Here is a 16,241-nt window from a genome sequence, read left to right on the forward strand (position 1 = left end):
AGTCCTCGGTTCTCGGTTAAATTTTCCCAGCCCGACCAATACACCAGATCCAGTTTCCACCACCCCCTCCCTGACTCCGCCCTTGTTCCAGCGTCGCCTCCACCACCGGCATCGCTGTGGCACAAACAGTGGTGCCTCCGGTGGGGGACGTTGATATCTCACGCTTCCACAAGCTGGACTTCCCAACCTACGATAACAAAGAGGACCCGTTGTGCTGGTTGAAAGGCTGTGAGCAGTTCTTCTGCGGCCATGCACCTTGGAGATGGACAAGGTGTACCTAGCGACCTACCACATCCTGGGCACTGCGTGTCCATGGTACTATATGCTGAAGCGCGACTCTGCCATGGCATCGTGGGAGTGCTTCAAGGAGTTGTGCAACCAGCACTTCTGGACGGCCATGTAGGAGTACCAGGAGTGCTTCCTCCCTCTCCTATGCCACACCGACCTCTTGGCCCTATCCTAACAAGTGCAGCTATTCACCGTGGGCCTTCTAGGCCAGATAGGCATCGACATCGAGCTCCATAACCCTAATGAGGACGATGGCGAGCTGGACACTGCTTCAAAGCACGACATCACATCGCCAGGGGCCTTGTTGCACGCACTTACTGGCATCCGCACGGAGGACACCATGCAGCTGCACGTCATCATCAATGGCATTCTCCTCCTTGCACTACTCGACACCGTCTCAACACACAACTTCATCGACAGGTCCATGGCGAACCCCATCCAGTTGGGCGCACAGCCCAGCCGTGGCCTCCACATCACGGTGGAGGAATGTTGACAAGGTGTCCTGTCAAGGACATGCACGTGACATGGTCATTTGCATTGGCCTAGAAGACTTTAAGGTTGGCTACTATGTCATCCCTCTTGGTGGCTACGATGTCATCTTGGCTACAACCCCTTGACGTGCCATCCCGCATCTGGGGAGACATCGCCATGGATTTTGTGGAGGGACTACCCAAGGTGCATAGTAAATTAGTCATCCTCGTCGTCGTCGACCGATTTTCCAAATTCAGCACTTCATCGCCCTCAGTCATCCATACACGGTGGCATCTGTGGCACGGGAATTCTTCGATGGGATCGTGCACTTCCACGGGTTCCCTTCCTCCATCGTGAGTGATAGAGACCCGTTTTCACCAGTAACATGTGGCGGACCTGTTCAAGACGGTGGGCATCAAACTTTGCATGAGCATGGCTTTTCAACCCTAGACGACAGACGGCCAGTCCGAGATCGTTAACAAGACGATTGTCATGTACCTACGCTGCATCACCGGTGATCACCTGCGTGCATGGCTTGAGTGGTTGCGGTGGGAGGAATACATCTATAACACGTCCTACCACATTGCACTCCAGGCGACACCATTCCAAGTGGTATATGGGCCCAAGCCCCCGGCAATCACGCCATACTCGCTCGGTGCGGCAAAGACACAGACCATGGATGACATGCACCAGAACACGACCTGTTCCTCACCGAGATACGTGACCATTTGCTCCAGGCACAACAATATGCCAAGCGCTACTACGACGCACACCATCGGGAGCTCGAGTTCGGCGTTGGCGACTGGGTCTGGCTCCGGCTGCTCCACCGCCCGGCGTCACCCTAGCATCGCGCCCAGCCGGCATGCTCAGTCCTTTCTATGCCGAACCATTATTCCAGGTGCAGAAACACATTGGGGCGGTAGCCTACCATCTCGAACTGCTCATCGGTGCACGCTTGCATGATGTCTTCCATGTGGGGTTCATTAAGCCATTTCATGGGACCCCACCGGTGACGCTATCTGTGCCAACCATGGAAAATGGCCACCTCCTACCTAGGTTCAGTTTAGGGATTCGGACTGAATGGACCGAATTTCACCGAATTTGTCCAATTCGGTAAAGCTCGAGATAAAATTAAACCGGCCAAAAAATTCAGCCTAGTTTAAATTTTTAGCCAAGCCCAATGTCTACAACAGCCAATAAGTATCTCTCCTGACTATAAAAGCGTGAAGCCCATCCTGAAACCCTAGCAAATTAATTTTCTTTCAGCTCTCCACTTTGTTGGTGGCAGCCAAAGAGCAGCAGAGGCGCGAAAGCCAAATCTCCTTGTCGGACTCTTCCCAGATCCGCTCCTCTTCTTCCTAGATCAGGCACAAACCATCTCCATCCATTCCCGTCCATCTCTCCACTCCAATCTGCAGCACGTAGCTACTTCTCTATTTTTTAACCGTGTTGTGCAGATCAATTGAGTCCGTAATCAGGTCATCGTGCTTGGCGCTGGGCCCTGCTGCTCATGGAGGCCTCATGTCTAGCCGGTCCGGTATCGGGCGTTAGAAACCGGCCCAAATTTCAAATTTTAAATTGAATTTCAAAAAAATGGAAAAAATCCCAAAAAATCCTAAAAATACTTCAAGGTTGCGACGAATCTAATGGTGTCAAATTTTCTCAAAATTCGTTCATTTAGTATAGTTTGCGGGGATTTAAGTTAATCAAAAAGAAAAAGAAAAAATGGGCCGGCACCCATAAGGCCCACCAGTCGAACCGGTCAAACCAGTCGGTAAACCGGTCAAACCGGCCGGTAGTAAACCGGTGCACGGAGCTTTTGAATTTGGATTTGCATTCAAACCGGTCAAACCGACCGGTTAAACTGGTAAAACGGCCGGTAAACCGGCCGGTAAACCGGTCGGAACCGGTTGAACGGGAGCTTTGAATTTATTTGAATTTTGATTGAATTTCAACCGGTTTCCACCGGTTTACCGGTTCCAACCCGGTCTGGTAAACCGGAACCGGTGGCCGGCTGGTTGGGTTAACCATGTATAGTCGGTTGGTCAGCGGTCGGGTACGGCGCGGGTCGCTAGTAGTCATGTCGTTGGACACGTCGGAGTTGGTGACAATGCGTCGTCTAGAGCTGCAACACCACGGCCAAAGAGTACTTGTTAGGGCTCAATATATAGGACTCTAAACAATCTCTCTCAAAAAATCAGTTGTTATGTTTTGTCAAAATTTTGGTTCAAATTTGTCCAAATTTAGTCAGATTTTGGTCAAAGTTCAAATTGTTTGACTGGTCAACTCAAGTGAAATTCGGACCGAATTTTCCAAAGTTCATCCAATTTGGTGGGCTCCAAAATTGTTTAGCTTTCGAATCCCAAAACCTTTCCTCCTACTGGTGCCGACTCATGTGCTACGCGCGCCCGGAGTACTACCATGGCGTCTGGCTGGTGCTGGTGTAATGGGGACCTGAGAGACGCTCGAGTAGTTCAGATCTAAAAAAAAAGAGTCACTCCCAGATGGGTACGCTTGGGGTCAAATCTAACATCTACTCCTTCTGCGTCATGTTGCTGCAGATCATCACAGATTCACAGCCAAAGTCGCCCCATGGGGCTCACGCACCATGTAGCGCCATGGACCGCGCTGTAGGACCATGCTCGACCCAGATTGGCCCCTCCAAGGAGGTGCAGTGCCTCGCCAAGATGGCGCTCCACTGCTGCCAGCTACGATGCAAGGACAGTCCGGACCTCGGCACCGTTGTGCTCCCAGAGCTCAATTGTCTGTGCATGCGCGTGCTCGAAGAGGACATGTAGTAATGCAGCGCCATCAGGGGCAGTGGCAGCATGTAAGCTCGCCATTCTACAGTAACATCTCGCGATCACCTCTGCTCTCCGCAGTCGATCGATCTGAAGCCACCATCTATCAATTGACATTTGATTGCAAATTCAAATTCGTAGGAGATGATTACCGATTCATCGCAGTATCCAAGATCAGTGTTTAGCTCGATTCCATAGGGAAAAATAATTCATATAGTTTTGTTCTCAATTATCGGTAGTAGTATGTTCCTAATGCATTGGATTTATGTCGACCTACAAGCTACAAGATAGTAGTGATATTTAGCATGCTATATATATTTTAAATTTTATTTTGAATATTACTTTAATTAATATTTAATTTAATATATTTTTGAGTTGAAATCTAATTAGATTTCTAAAATTACATGTGTCTCGCACGTGTGTCTATGCAAATTATCTTTCAGGAAGAATCAACTTATCGTTGCTTCCTGCACTCCGTGTGCCCTTGTTCCTCGTCGCGGGGCATTCAAGCCTTGGCCACCATAGTCCACCATGTTATTGCCTCCGGAGCTACTCGGGTTCTATCATCCCCATTTTGATGGAACCGAACTTAGTGTACAGGGATTATTTCACTTTACAAGCAAACGTCGATTATCCTGGTACAATATTGTTGAGGATCCAACATATTGACGGGACACAACTCTTAATCTTTCAAAGAAAAGAAGAGCACGAAAGTAGTAAAGTTCATTCTAATATAGCAAATATGCTAAGCCAGATCACTTAAAGCAGTTCATTGAAGTTCACTACTACAGAATGACCCATTGCAAACGCTCTATCTCCACCATCCTAACACGAGCCGGCAGTGGTAGTTAGCATCACCACCGGTTACGACCCAACAGTGATAGATTTGAAAGGCATCACCACCAAGTCGTAACACGGCCAGAGGTGATGGATGCTAGCTAAGATGGTATGCTCACTCCTTTCAAAGATGCGGGTCTCGAGTTTGAAGCTAGAAATGTAAATTATATTTCCAACGTTTCAAATTGTAAATTGTTTTGGTAAATTTAAATACATAATTTTTGCTATGCACCAAGATGTATGTTATGTCTGGATGCATATCAAAAACTATATATCTAGCTTTTTCGAACGATCCACAATTTGGATCGAAGGGAGCACAACATTTTCTGAGATTTTAGATACATGGTATAGCTATGTAATGGGCCGCATATATAGGCGGCGGCGGACTTACTAAACCGTGGGAAATGAGACTTAGGAACCGTGGAAAATAACTTTTTGATTTAGCAAGGCAATTAGAGTAACTCAAGAGGAAGATACCCCTCAAAAAGAAAAAACCTGAAGAGGGAGATGATGATCGAAGGTGCATGGCCCATAAAGGCCATAAAAAAAAACGGTGCAATCATCCAACCAGATCACTGCTCCTCGCATGTGGTGACGTGGTGTGGCCCCTGAGTACGTTCCTGGCCATCTGGGCTAGACTGATTTGAGTGTTATGCATGACAGGCGTTTAATACTCGGCCTGCGAATGCATGTGATGCCGCCGCTAACACTATTAATGGAGGTTCATCCAAATTATCCTGCCTGCTCCGGCCATGCGACCATGCCAGGCCTGATCCCTGAATGGTGTGCAGTGGACCAGCAGCCGGCGATGATGATGAGATGATAAACCAGAGAGGTTGGTTCACCAGCAGGTCAGGTTAATTTATCATCTTTTTAATTAATTTGTATAGGATAGGATTTTGTAAATACCTATAAGAAATTTTATGGTGGTCGGAAAAAATAGGAGATTCCCACCAGCGTCTGCAGGCTGCAGCCAAGTAGCTTCTAGTTCCAGTGGCGGTGGTTTAAACCCAATTCAATAGCTCTACCCAAATGAGAAATCAAAGCAAACGAATCCTAGGCAGGTCTAGATTTTCATCGCACTCTCACATATTAGGCCAATCTTTTTACATATTGTCAGATATTTCCAGATAATAACTTTGGTTTTTGTTTTGGAAAAACAGTACGTGCATCTCTACGGAGATTACTAGTTTGCCCCAGTACAGCAAGTGCACACCTAGCGTGCAAGCTTTTATGTGCCACGCGTATATAAAGAGTACAGAGGTATCCTAGCTAGCTAGCCCGGCGAGTAGCTGCGTTGGATGATTTATTCCGGAATACAGAGTCCAAGAGACTCTTCGTATCTTTTCTAGTTTACAGAAATAGCAATTTTGATGAAAAAAAGCCCTCCAATAGCCTCCTCAATTGGATATCTAAATATAGACATCCTTTACTCCGGATTTCTCGCTAGCCAAAGATGGAGAAGGAGAATGACTCTCTAGACTACATACAAGATATAGAAAAGTTGTTGGAAAGTACAAGGATATAGAAAATTTTTTTAACTGAAATGACCCTCTAAATGATAATTTAGAGAGTAGATTTTAGAAAGACTCTTGGAAATGCTCAGCATTGGATTCTCGCCTCACTAGCTTTAACTGTATATCTGAGATTGACATGAACCATCTCCCATGACGTCTGAATAACTTGTGTTGAGCAGCATGGATATAATCACACTCAACCACCACAGCTGGTGGGAGTAATAATGCTCCAGTGGTTCTATCATTAAGTTAAAGTGAATACAACAGTTGTCTATTAGTCAACCATATTTTGTACACAAGTGTACCTGCTAAGTTGACAAGTGTAACACATGCCGCCAGGGGCGGATACAGGAGGGGGCTAGGGGGGCTCAAGCCCCCCCTAAGCTCCCCTAATTACACGTAAAACACTGTAGCAAGACCTCTAAATCACCATTAAATCTTCACACAAATCAACATCTCTATTGTTTCAGCCCCCCTTGCCTCCAATCCTGCATCCGCCACTGCATGCCGCTATTAGAAGACACTAGCTTGTATGTATGCATGTGTAGGCCCACATGACATGCAGAATGGGATGTTGTGGAATTCAATTTTTCCAATGACTTACACAAAAATATTTCTCTAGAAATGGTTCATAATTAATTCTAGTGACGGTTTCTTCTTAGACCTTGGCAAATGGCATACCATGCATGTCATTGAACACCACCTGTCATTCATGTGCGGGACTAGTTAGCAATGTGTCAGTCCATGACGTAGAAACGGGTGTCAAGTAGACTCGCTCCTCATGTTTTTTCCCCACATCCCTAGTCCTGGTAATTTGGCTTTTATGCCGATATCTTGGAATCAATAAATAGCAGCCATTAGAGCAAGGTTAATAGATCCGCCCGCTCGCCGGCTGCAAGAGGTGTGGGTCCTCCAAACTGCGTAGCGGACTCCACCAAAATTTATTGTTCAGCTATGACGTGTAGGTATGGGTTTGGGAAAGAAACAGTTATAGTGCATTTCGTCAGCTCTCCATCAGCGTCTCCTCTCTGCTCACGGTTGACTCTCGCCGGCTCCCTGCCCCTTATTATACCTGCTCTTAGCCGGGCCACTATATAAGCACGGCTTGTTCTCACTTATGTCTCTACCTCAGACCCTGTTGCAAGCAGTGTGAGTACAATTTTGATCATCTTAAGTTTCTTATGTTGCAGAGAGACTTTGTTTTCATAGTTTTCTCAAGAATGCCATGGTATCTTTTTAGGAGGACAGGACGTGTTGGAGCTTTGCTCGCATAATACACCTCAATTCTCAAGTTTGAAGGTAAAAACCACAGCATTCTTTTGGACCACTCTTGTTTTTGAAATTCTCGATTTTTTAATGTATGAATTATCCTTCTAGTATTGGCGTGTTATTTTGAGATGATTCATTAACTTAATAGTCTCATCATATCATTTTGTTTGTAATATCGTTTCCTATGTCGCTCTGTAAATCTGACATCAAATCTTGCGTGCACATAATACTTGATAAAATATTTGTGTGCATATGTGAGTTCATATATATGTAAAATAATATTCTTTAAAGTGTGAGCAGGTTACATCTGTGACCATTGTTGACATCCTAGAGTTTCTAGGGTAGAGGGGCGAGTGGTGTCTCTATAGTTATCTCAAAAACTCATCATTTTTATTACTGGGCAGAACTGCTAAAAGGTGGAATACACGCGGGCGCATGTGAATACCCAAAATAAATTAAAAGAGTATTTATTTAAAAAATAAAACACACCGTTCACAGTTGTTCACACATATTAGGCACCAAATCTATTAAGGGTAATAGAGTCAAACCTAGAGAACTCTCTATGTCCACCATGCGAAAAAGACATTATTTTTAATATCTGTATTAATCCTCTATTCCAGTCACCAACTCAATTGTCAGAATCCAGAAAAATCTACATCCTAAAAGATTTAATTCGGACCGGTTCAGAACTCTAGAATTTCAATGGAACTTTATTCTGCATGTTTTTTTTTATAAAACAATTCACATCATAAGACGACTGGACGAAACATTTCATAGACAAAATGAAGGGTAAATGGCGGAACTTTTACTTGAAAGAAGGATTTTATACTTTGCTACTAAAAAAGCAAATAGAGTCTTAATCTCTTGAAATCAATGTGGTTTTCAATCACATTTTTATTTAAAGTATTTTTTACTAGCATGAATATCACCATATTTTTAACTAGTTAATTATTACATGTAATATAAAAAGAACACTTTGCAAATTAGTATATCTGCATGCATGACTGCATCAATAAGTGAGTATCTTTCAGTATAATCATTATTTTCCAGGGATATATAATTTCTTTTGAAGTGTGCATCCAACGCCTCTTTCAGCTGAAGTTAAGAACATCAATCAATGCACTAATGAACTGTTCCCACACACACACACACAAAGTTCCCTCTCTTCACTATTCACGCCAATGCTAACCCTCACTTCAGTCAGATACACACTAGCTCATTTAATGGCATTGAATATGCAAAGCATGATCCATTGAATTTGGGGGGTACATCAACCAAAAATCAGATCCTGAGGCTGAGCTTTCATGCATATCCAGGTTAGCTAGGCATACATCGGATTGTTGCACGTTAGGTTGGATAACTCACCCAGTGGTCCATTGATAGAGCAAACATGAATAGATTTCTCCATTTTACTCCTCTTTCCAACAATATTCTGACAAATTAAAAAGATAGCCAAATACGAATTAATATACTGCAGTTTTTATATTCTTTTTTTGTATTGCTTTAGTTCTGACTATAGTTCAATGTTGTTCTTTTTGTGTACTTTTTTCATCTCTCGTACCGATACAATCAGTAGAATGCGACGGTTTTTATGTTCATTTAGCGGTTTTAGAGGGTCAACGCCGTTACTGGTATTAAATGTCTCAGTCCACAACTCATATAGAGAAAAAAATAGGCACCAAATAAATGACATGTTGAAATTACATCACTGAGGTTGCATCAGCCCTGTCACTATATGTTGAAATGACGTATTGCTATTTACATCATTGAAATAAAGGGAGTATTCATTTCCTCATAAATCATTTAGCGTAGTGCTACGGCAGCCCAGCCCAATATTGCCTACCAGTCCTAGTCCTAGTATAATCTCAGCCCAAGCCCACCATGACACAAATCCAAGCAGACTCAGAAATTCTATAGAACCAGTGCTAGTACTCCTATATATTTGTTAACTCCGATCCTTAATTTAGAGGAGCATGATACTCCCTATGTCCCGAAAAATAAGTCATCCTAGTAATTCTAGGATAAATTAACAAAAAAATAAAATGACCATATTTGTCCCTATTTATTATCCATATTTGGTGTTAATTGATTTTTGCATGCACATAGACTTTCTAAATAGGGTAGGATGACTTATTTTTTGGGACAAATTTTGAATTCTAGAATGACTTATTTTTTGAGATGGAGGGAGTAGTTTACATCTAGAACGAAAATTCATTTAAAACGTGTTTTATGATGCATAAATGTCATAAAGACAGAAAATGTAAATGTATACTTGACATAGGAGTATTCTCAAATCTCAACATACATATAGGCTCAATAACATGTTGCAGACACTTCTCGGCAATATTCAAAAAAGCCCATCAACAGACATAGGACAGAAAATTAAAAACATTATCAAACAAAACAAAAATACACAGAAGGTCAACAAAGGAAGCTGGAATGAAGTTTAAGTGAGAATAAAGCAGCAAGATATTGAAGAATAAAGTGATAGTGATATGCAAGGACAGCGGGAGAAAACCAAAAGGCGAAGCAAAAATTCGTGTAATTGCAATAGGGGAGCTGAGCCTGTCTAGGTTTTAAACGAACCAACCTTACATGAACAAGGAAAGAAAAGCAAAGGCAAAAAAAAAGAGAACAAAATAAATTCAGAGAAAGCTAAGGATGCATATATGCACCTTTAATCTCTTTTCTCGGTGGAGAGATATTCCTGGATCATCCAGCCTTATATTGTTCTAAAGATCTCTTGGAGGAAAGAATGAACATTCCTTGTGATGTTGGGGGACATTCAGTTGATAGAAAGAAAAAGTCGGGTGTCTTGTATGTAGTACCCTAAAGATCATTCTGTGGGCACTTTGCATGCTTAGGCAGCACTTTATAATATTCACCACTAAAAAGAAGTGATTAGGACCTTTCCCCCTCCCCACATGGAAAGGGGAATCTAATTCCCATGCAAGGTGATTATCTAATCCCAATTGATTCCATCATGTGCCTTAAACTGAAGCTTTGTGCTGTTAAAGAAAGACTTGGCAATTTTAACTTTTCTTTCTAGGCAGGCAGGGGAATGTTTGTGCAGTGAAGGACAAGAGCACTCACTCGTCCACTAGTGACTAGGCATAGGAGGAGTAGGCATGCACACCGCAGCAACATTTCGTTCAGGCAGCAGGTAGAGAGATAAAAGTTGCAGGATCCAAAGCTTTGGGTTTAGTGGGCCTGAGGACAGCAGTAATGCGTACCTTTGCACACCCCAAGGTGATGCAGTAGGTGCTAACTCAAATCATGCCCCTGCGCAATTATGAGAATCTTTGAGATGACATCTTGTACTCATCTATGACCATGCTGCATATTTAAACTGAACTGAATTTCCTCCTTCAAAAAAAAAAGACTGTAGGTTTTGTCTTGATTAGGATGTAATCATCATCTAACTAATCTAGTCAGGGGCTCTGACCAGAACAAAAGGTGTCAAACTAACCCTGTCTGCTAACCTGGGGTTTATTGGTTGCTAGCACCACTACTTCATGCTACATGCCGTTCTGACCCTTGAGGGCCTGCACATTGCAATCCTGCTGCTGTCGTTGCACATGACAAGGAGGCATGAGATGATTGGTTAGTGGTGTGGTCGTTGTGGGGGTACCATTAGGACAGGTTGGTATGGTCAACTCTTAGGGCGTAATGATACACTTCTTCAGTGTGATACAGACAAAACCACTATGCTCTCCTGCAATCTGATACTAGCTGATAAGATGCTACGTGCTGCTAACACTGTTTCTTATACCCGTATAATCGGGCCATGGGTACCTTAAGCATTTTTTACTACTGTCTATGATCTGTAGCAAATTGTTTGGTGAGTGCACTAATAGCTGGTAGGGCATGGAGACGCACATGTCTTGCTTAAACTAATTGCGTGGCATTCTTCAGACCACCAAAGATGAGTTTGTCGGTATGCGTGTTTGTTCTTTGTGCTGACTGCCGTTTTTTTTGGTCCTGTTGACATCCCAGGAAACCAAAGGTAAGAACTAATTGGGGTTTTTGCCTGTTTGGGGGACTCATACTATTATGTAAGTAATCTAAAAATTTATAAATCACTATGTAAAATATTCAATCAAGTTGTATTTTATCTTATCATGCTTGTTTTTTAATTATTAACGCCATCATTTGATTTCTATACTTGAAGCGCTAATCTGTGATTTAGGCAGTGCTGTGATACTTCATTAGGACAATTGCACGGCAAATGTGTTAGATAAGTTATGCTTCAAAATATATTCAGTTTAGAAAGCTAAATAAAAAAATGGGCACCGTAGTTATGGCTTGTGATCAGCAGACAAAGACTGTCCATCATGAATACTAGGCCTGAATTGATATTACCCCTCTATCCTGCATGACAAATAAATACTGAGCACAAGGTTTTTGTGAAAACATGGTGCCCATGAGAGAGCATTAACTGAGTGCCTAACAGCGGATTTTCCTTTGGAGATCTCTTTATCCCTCCTCTCTCTCTGACAAAATAAAATCAGAAACAGAAGGGACAGCAGAAATATCATTCTTTTGGATCTCTGAAACAAAAATATCAGAGTCTGGCCGGGCATCCTCTCTCTCTCTCCTCTGACAGGCCACTGCCTCTCCCATATCTCTCTGAAGTCAGCTTGATTCCTGATAGTGCAAGCAAAGCAAAGCAAAGCAAGCACCAGACGCTACCATTTCTCTTATCCTCCTACAAAATTCTCTCTCTGCTAGATCTTTCTCTCTCTCTCTCTGCTCTTTCTTTCTCTCTCCTCTAAGCCTCGTCCATTGCAGCGGCCGGGTAGCATGGCCTAGCGAGCCCGCTAGTCACCTCACTGCAATGGTGGAAGCTGCAAAGGCTGAGTCCTTGCCCCCCTGCTTCTTTGTCCTCTCGATTAGCCCTTGACGCAACAAGGTTGGTTGGCTTTTGGTCTCTCTCTCTCTCTCTCTCTCTCTCTCTCTCTCTCTCTCTCTCTCTCTCCCCCCCCCCCCTCCTTGACTGTCCAGAGAGAGCAATCCAGTGGAGAAAATAGTCTCTTGTGATCTCCAAGACACACCCTCGCTGCCTCAGACACACACAAACAAACATTAACATTAGACACAAAACATCTGCAGCAGCAGCAGAGCTCCTCCTTCAAGCTTCCTCTAGCCCTTGTTGCCATGTGTCCGGTTGAAGGGGAGGAGGAGAGATAAGTGGTGTGTTGCAATTGCAAAGCCTAGGATCTAAGAGAGAAAGAGAGAGTGTGGTCAAAGGCTGGTCCATACAGAGCCCATACATACAACTAATGGGGGAGGAAAACAAAAGAATACAGTAGTCTAGAAGCAGTATATATATCAGTAACCAGTAAAAATCCTGGAGCCAGTAACAAGCAGGCAGCTCAAAAAGTAACCCTGCTGCCTTTTGTAAGAACAGCCTCACTGTTCATCCTTCTTGCACTATAGCCACTGAGTGAGTAGCTTCTCCTTCCTCCATTCCTTCCAAGCTGTATGTGATCTTGTTTCTCATTGCATGGGGTCATGGGGAGGACCCCAACAAAGTAGTAGAAGAAGTAGCTGTGGCAAGATAGATGTATAGGACATGGCAGCAACCAAGCATGCACAGACAACAAAATGCATTATTATTCTATGGCCTGATAATTTAGCAGCTTGCTTACCTCCTCCATCTTGGGTTTTGCAAGTAGTATCTTCTTGATAAGATCCCAAGATCCCCCACACCTCAGTGCAGCCCCCTTTTTGTTCTCTCTCTCTCACCCTTTAGTGCCTACTGTGTTGAGAGTCCCAAGAAACACTGAGAATTTTGTTGCATCTATCCTTGAGAGTGAGTGAGGGGAGCTCTGGGCGCCATTGGCCTTTTCTTGCTTGTTCTCTCATCATGGTTTCCATTGTGCCGCTGCAGAGAAGAACAGAAGCGTCAGCAGCTGCAGCAGCAGCAGCGGCAAGAAGCATCTTCTCTCTGGAGAGGCGCCGCCGAGACGAGGAGGGATCCGGAGGAGGCATGGATCTTTCTGGCACGCAGGGCGAGCTCGCGATCCCAATGCACGCCAGCGTCGTCTCGCCCTACGGTGGCGGTGGGAGCGCTGGCGGCCATGTCCTGCCGCAGCTGCACCACGAGCACCACCATGGGCATGGCAGCAACAATGGCCAGTCCCCGGCGGCGCCGCCTCCCCCGCCGCCCGCCGCTGCGGCAGAGGAGATGGAGAGCTCCGCGAAGAAGCGCGGCGCCGGCATTGGCGGCGCCGCGGTGAGGTACCGCGAGTGCCTGAAGAACCACGCGGCGGCCATCGGCGGCAACGCCACCGACGGGTGTGGCGAGTTCATGCCGAGCGGCGAGGAGGGCTCGCTGGAGGCGCTCAAGTGCTCCGCCTGCGGCTGCCACCGCAACTTCCACCGCAAGGAGGCCGACGACGACGACGACGACATGTACGCCGTGGGCGACGGCTTCGGCCGCGGCCACGGCCCCCGCGCCGCCCACCGCCTCCTCGCCCCCGCCCTGCCGCACCACAGCAAGGGCGGGGGCGGGCTCCTGGTCTCCGCCGCCGACCCCTACGGCGCCTTCGCCGCGGCGCGCGCTCTCCCCCCGGCGGCACTTCCGCCGTCGGGGCACGGGCACCACCACCCCCACCACCAGTACGTGATGCCGCTGAGCATGATGCACACCACCGGCTCGGAGTCCGACGACATGGACGGCGGCGTGGCGGGCGCCGGCGGCGTCGGCGGCAGCGGCGGTGGGGGCTCGTCGTCGTCCAAGAAGCGGTTCCGCACCAAGTTCACCCCGGAGCAGAAGGCCCGCATGCTGGAGTTCGCGGAGCGCGTGGGGTGGCGCCTCCTGAAGCTGGACGACGCCATGGTGCAGGCCTTCTGCCAGGAGATCGGCGTCAAGCGCCGCGTGCTCAAGGTGTGGATGCACAACAACAAGCACAACCTCGCCACCAAGCGCCTCGAGGTGGAGGCCTCGCCGCAGGAGCAGCCGGCGGCGGCGGTGGCGTCCCCGCCGGCGCCGGCGCCGCTGATGCCTCTGCAGATGATGCCCGCCGCAATGATGCCGCAGGCCGCCGGGCCCTCCTGCCACCGCGGCGGCCCCGGGTCCCCGCCGCCGCCCAAGCTCGAGTGACCGGCTGACAAAGAAGCTAAGTGAGGTGATCGCCATGCTGCACGCCGTTCTGTCCATGGTGATCCTTCCTTCCATTCTTGATCCGTTCTGGTAGCTAGCAAACCGACCGAGCTCATCGATCGATCGCCATTTCACTGTACCATTAATCCGCCACCAAATCAAGTGATTTACCCGCCGTCCAAGCAGAGAGAGGAGTGAACTGAAACAAGAGATTTAGAGAGAGAACATGTCGAGGTTATTATCGTCTTTTTTTCCTTTCTTTTTCCGGTGTTTGTTGCTTTGTCATAAGGTAGGGGAGCAACCAAGAATGCATCATAGTAGGTGATTTTATTTTCAACTGCAACTGGACTCAATTTCCTCTGATTTTTTCCCCTGAAGAAAACCAAATATCCTAGACTATTATCCTCTGACTTCAATCCTAGCTAGAAGCAAATGTGTTTTCTTTTTTTTTTGTAAGCAATCCTGGCAAATGTTTGATGAGCAGAAGAATTGAGCTGTCGTTATGGACAGCTTCCTTTTCATTGAGTTCTGTGCCCGGGATTTTGGAAGGGTGTGCGTGCATGATGGCGCGACGCGGCAGAGGTTCTGAGGATCGAGCATGCATGTGCTGTGGCTTTCAGGATCACTGTTGATAAGGCATTGATGATTTGGATGTGCAGGATTATGATCCATGCTTAATTAAGATGCAGCTGCTGTCGGCGCTGCTGACAGCCTGATCTCTCTCACATCACCAGGATCTCACTGAGATTCAGCAGAAGGCAACAAAAAATTAACAAGCTACTAATAGAAGTATATATATATATATATATATATATATATATATAGAGAGAGAGAGAGAGAGAGAGAGAGAGTACTGCAGTTTGGTGGGCAAGAAGAAGAAGAAGATGCCACCCGATTTCTGTTTTGGTTTGGGAAGCAAATTCAAGTGCAGATGCCAACATGTCCTGCATTGTTTTTTTTTTGAACAAACTGCACTGGGTTTGTGCATGGCCACCAAGAATCCCCAACCAAAGCCAAAACCAATCAATCATGTGTGGGGTTGTGCAGGGGGGCAGGGGAGCATGTGCCCAGCCAATCCCAGCCAGTAATGCTTGCTAGCTTCTTGTGCCTGGCCGGCTGGCTGCTGCTTCTTCTACTTCTAGTTCTTGTTCTTGGAGGGAGACACAGAGGACGAAAGCAATCAAATTAAAGGAAGAGCCCTGAACAATGCGTAGTGCTGCACACATGAATTTCCTTTTTTTCTTCTTCTTGACACAATATCCCCTTGAATCCTTTCTCTCTTTTTTTGCATTTGGAAAAGCAGATGAACCTGCTCTGTGGTTTATTTTTGGAAGCAGGAAAGGACATTGATGCTGTAGTACTAGTACACAGGCTGCTTGATGCAATGTTAAACAGTGTGAACCACGCATCACTACTAGAAAACAAGCCTTAGGTCCACCCAAAAGTACCGATACAGAGATGAACCGGTACCTGGGTGGATGGAATTTATGAATGAGCCTTAGATACCGGTTGGTATTATCAATCGGTACCTAAGGCTCTCCATAGGTACCGGGTGGTTATTTTTATATTAGTACCGGGTGGTACCACCAACCGGTACCTTAGCCTCATCCATTGGTTATTTTAAAAAGAAAATATCTCCTTCTCGATCAGAACAACTGTGCAGTGAGATGGTAAAGGAGCAACGTGCGAGACTAGAGGTCGTGAGTTCAAGTCCCAACCAAAAAAAATATTTTGCGTGAATTTTGAAGGCTTAGGCACCAGTTGTTTTATCCGGTACCAAAGGCTCACTTTGAGAGCACCGGTTCAAAAAAACGGTACCAAAGGCTCTTTGCAGCCGGTGCCTTATGCTGATTTTCTAGTAGTGCATCATCAGCAAGCAGATGGTTGTGCATGGCCGTGCGCTCGGCTTTGTAGTTGTAGCTGCTGATTTTCTAGTAGTGCATCATCAGC

At 45.8% G+C, this 16,241-nt stretch overlaps 1 protein-coding gene across 3 annotated transcripts; it reads left to right on the forward strand.

Annotated features, from left to right (window-relative positions):
• The first annotated feature begins 11,737 nt into the window (after positions 1-11,737).
• On the forward strand, positions 11,738-14,812 carry LOC120643972 (zinc-finger homeodomain protein 4-like). Of its 3 annotated transcripts, none has more exons than XM_039920487.1 (2): positions 11,738-12,095; positions 13,077-14,812. In XM_039920487.1, exon 2 carries the CDS (start codon positions 13,176-13,178, stop codon positions 14,289-14,291), a length of 1,116 nt encoding a protein of 371 aa, XP_039776421.1. In that variant the 5' UTR covers positions 11,738-12,095; positions 13,077-13,175; the 3' UTR covers positions 14,292-14,812. The 3 variants fall into 3 exon arrangements, with proteins under 3 accessions (XP_039776421.1, XP_039776420.1, XP_039776422.1); XM_039920486.1 differs by lacking the exon at positions 11,738-12,095 and adding an exon at positions 12,118-12,629; XM_039920488.1 differs by lacking the exon at positions 11,738-12,095 and adding an exon at positions 12,637-12,998.
• The last annotated feature ends 1,429 nt before the right edge of the window (positions 14,813-16,241 follow it).

This window comes from Panicum virgatum, chromosome 8K (assembly GCF_016808335.1).
Source record: "Panicum virgatum strain AP13 chromosome 8K, P.virgatum_v5, whole genome shotgun sequence".
In the NCBI taxonomy this organism is placed as follows: domain Eukaryota; kingdom Viridiplantae; phylum Streptophyta; class Magnoliopsida; order Poales; family Poaceae; genus Panicum; species Panicum virgatum.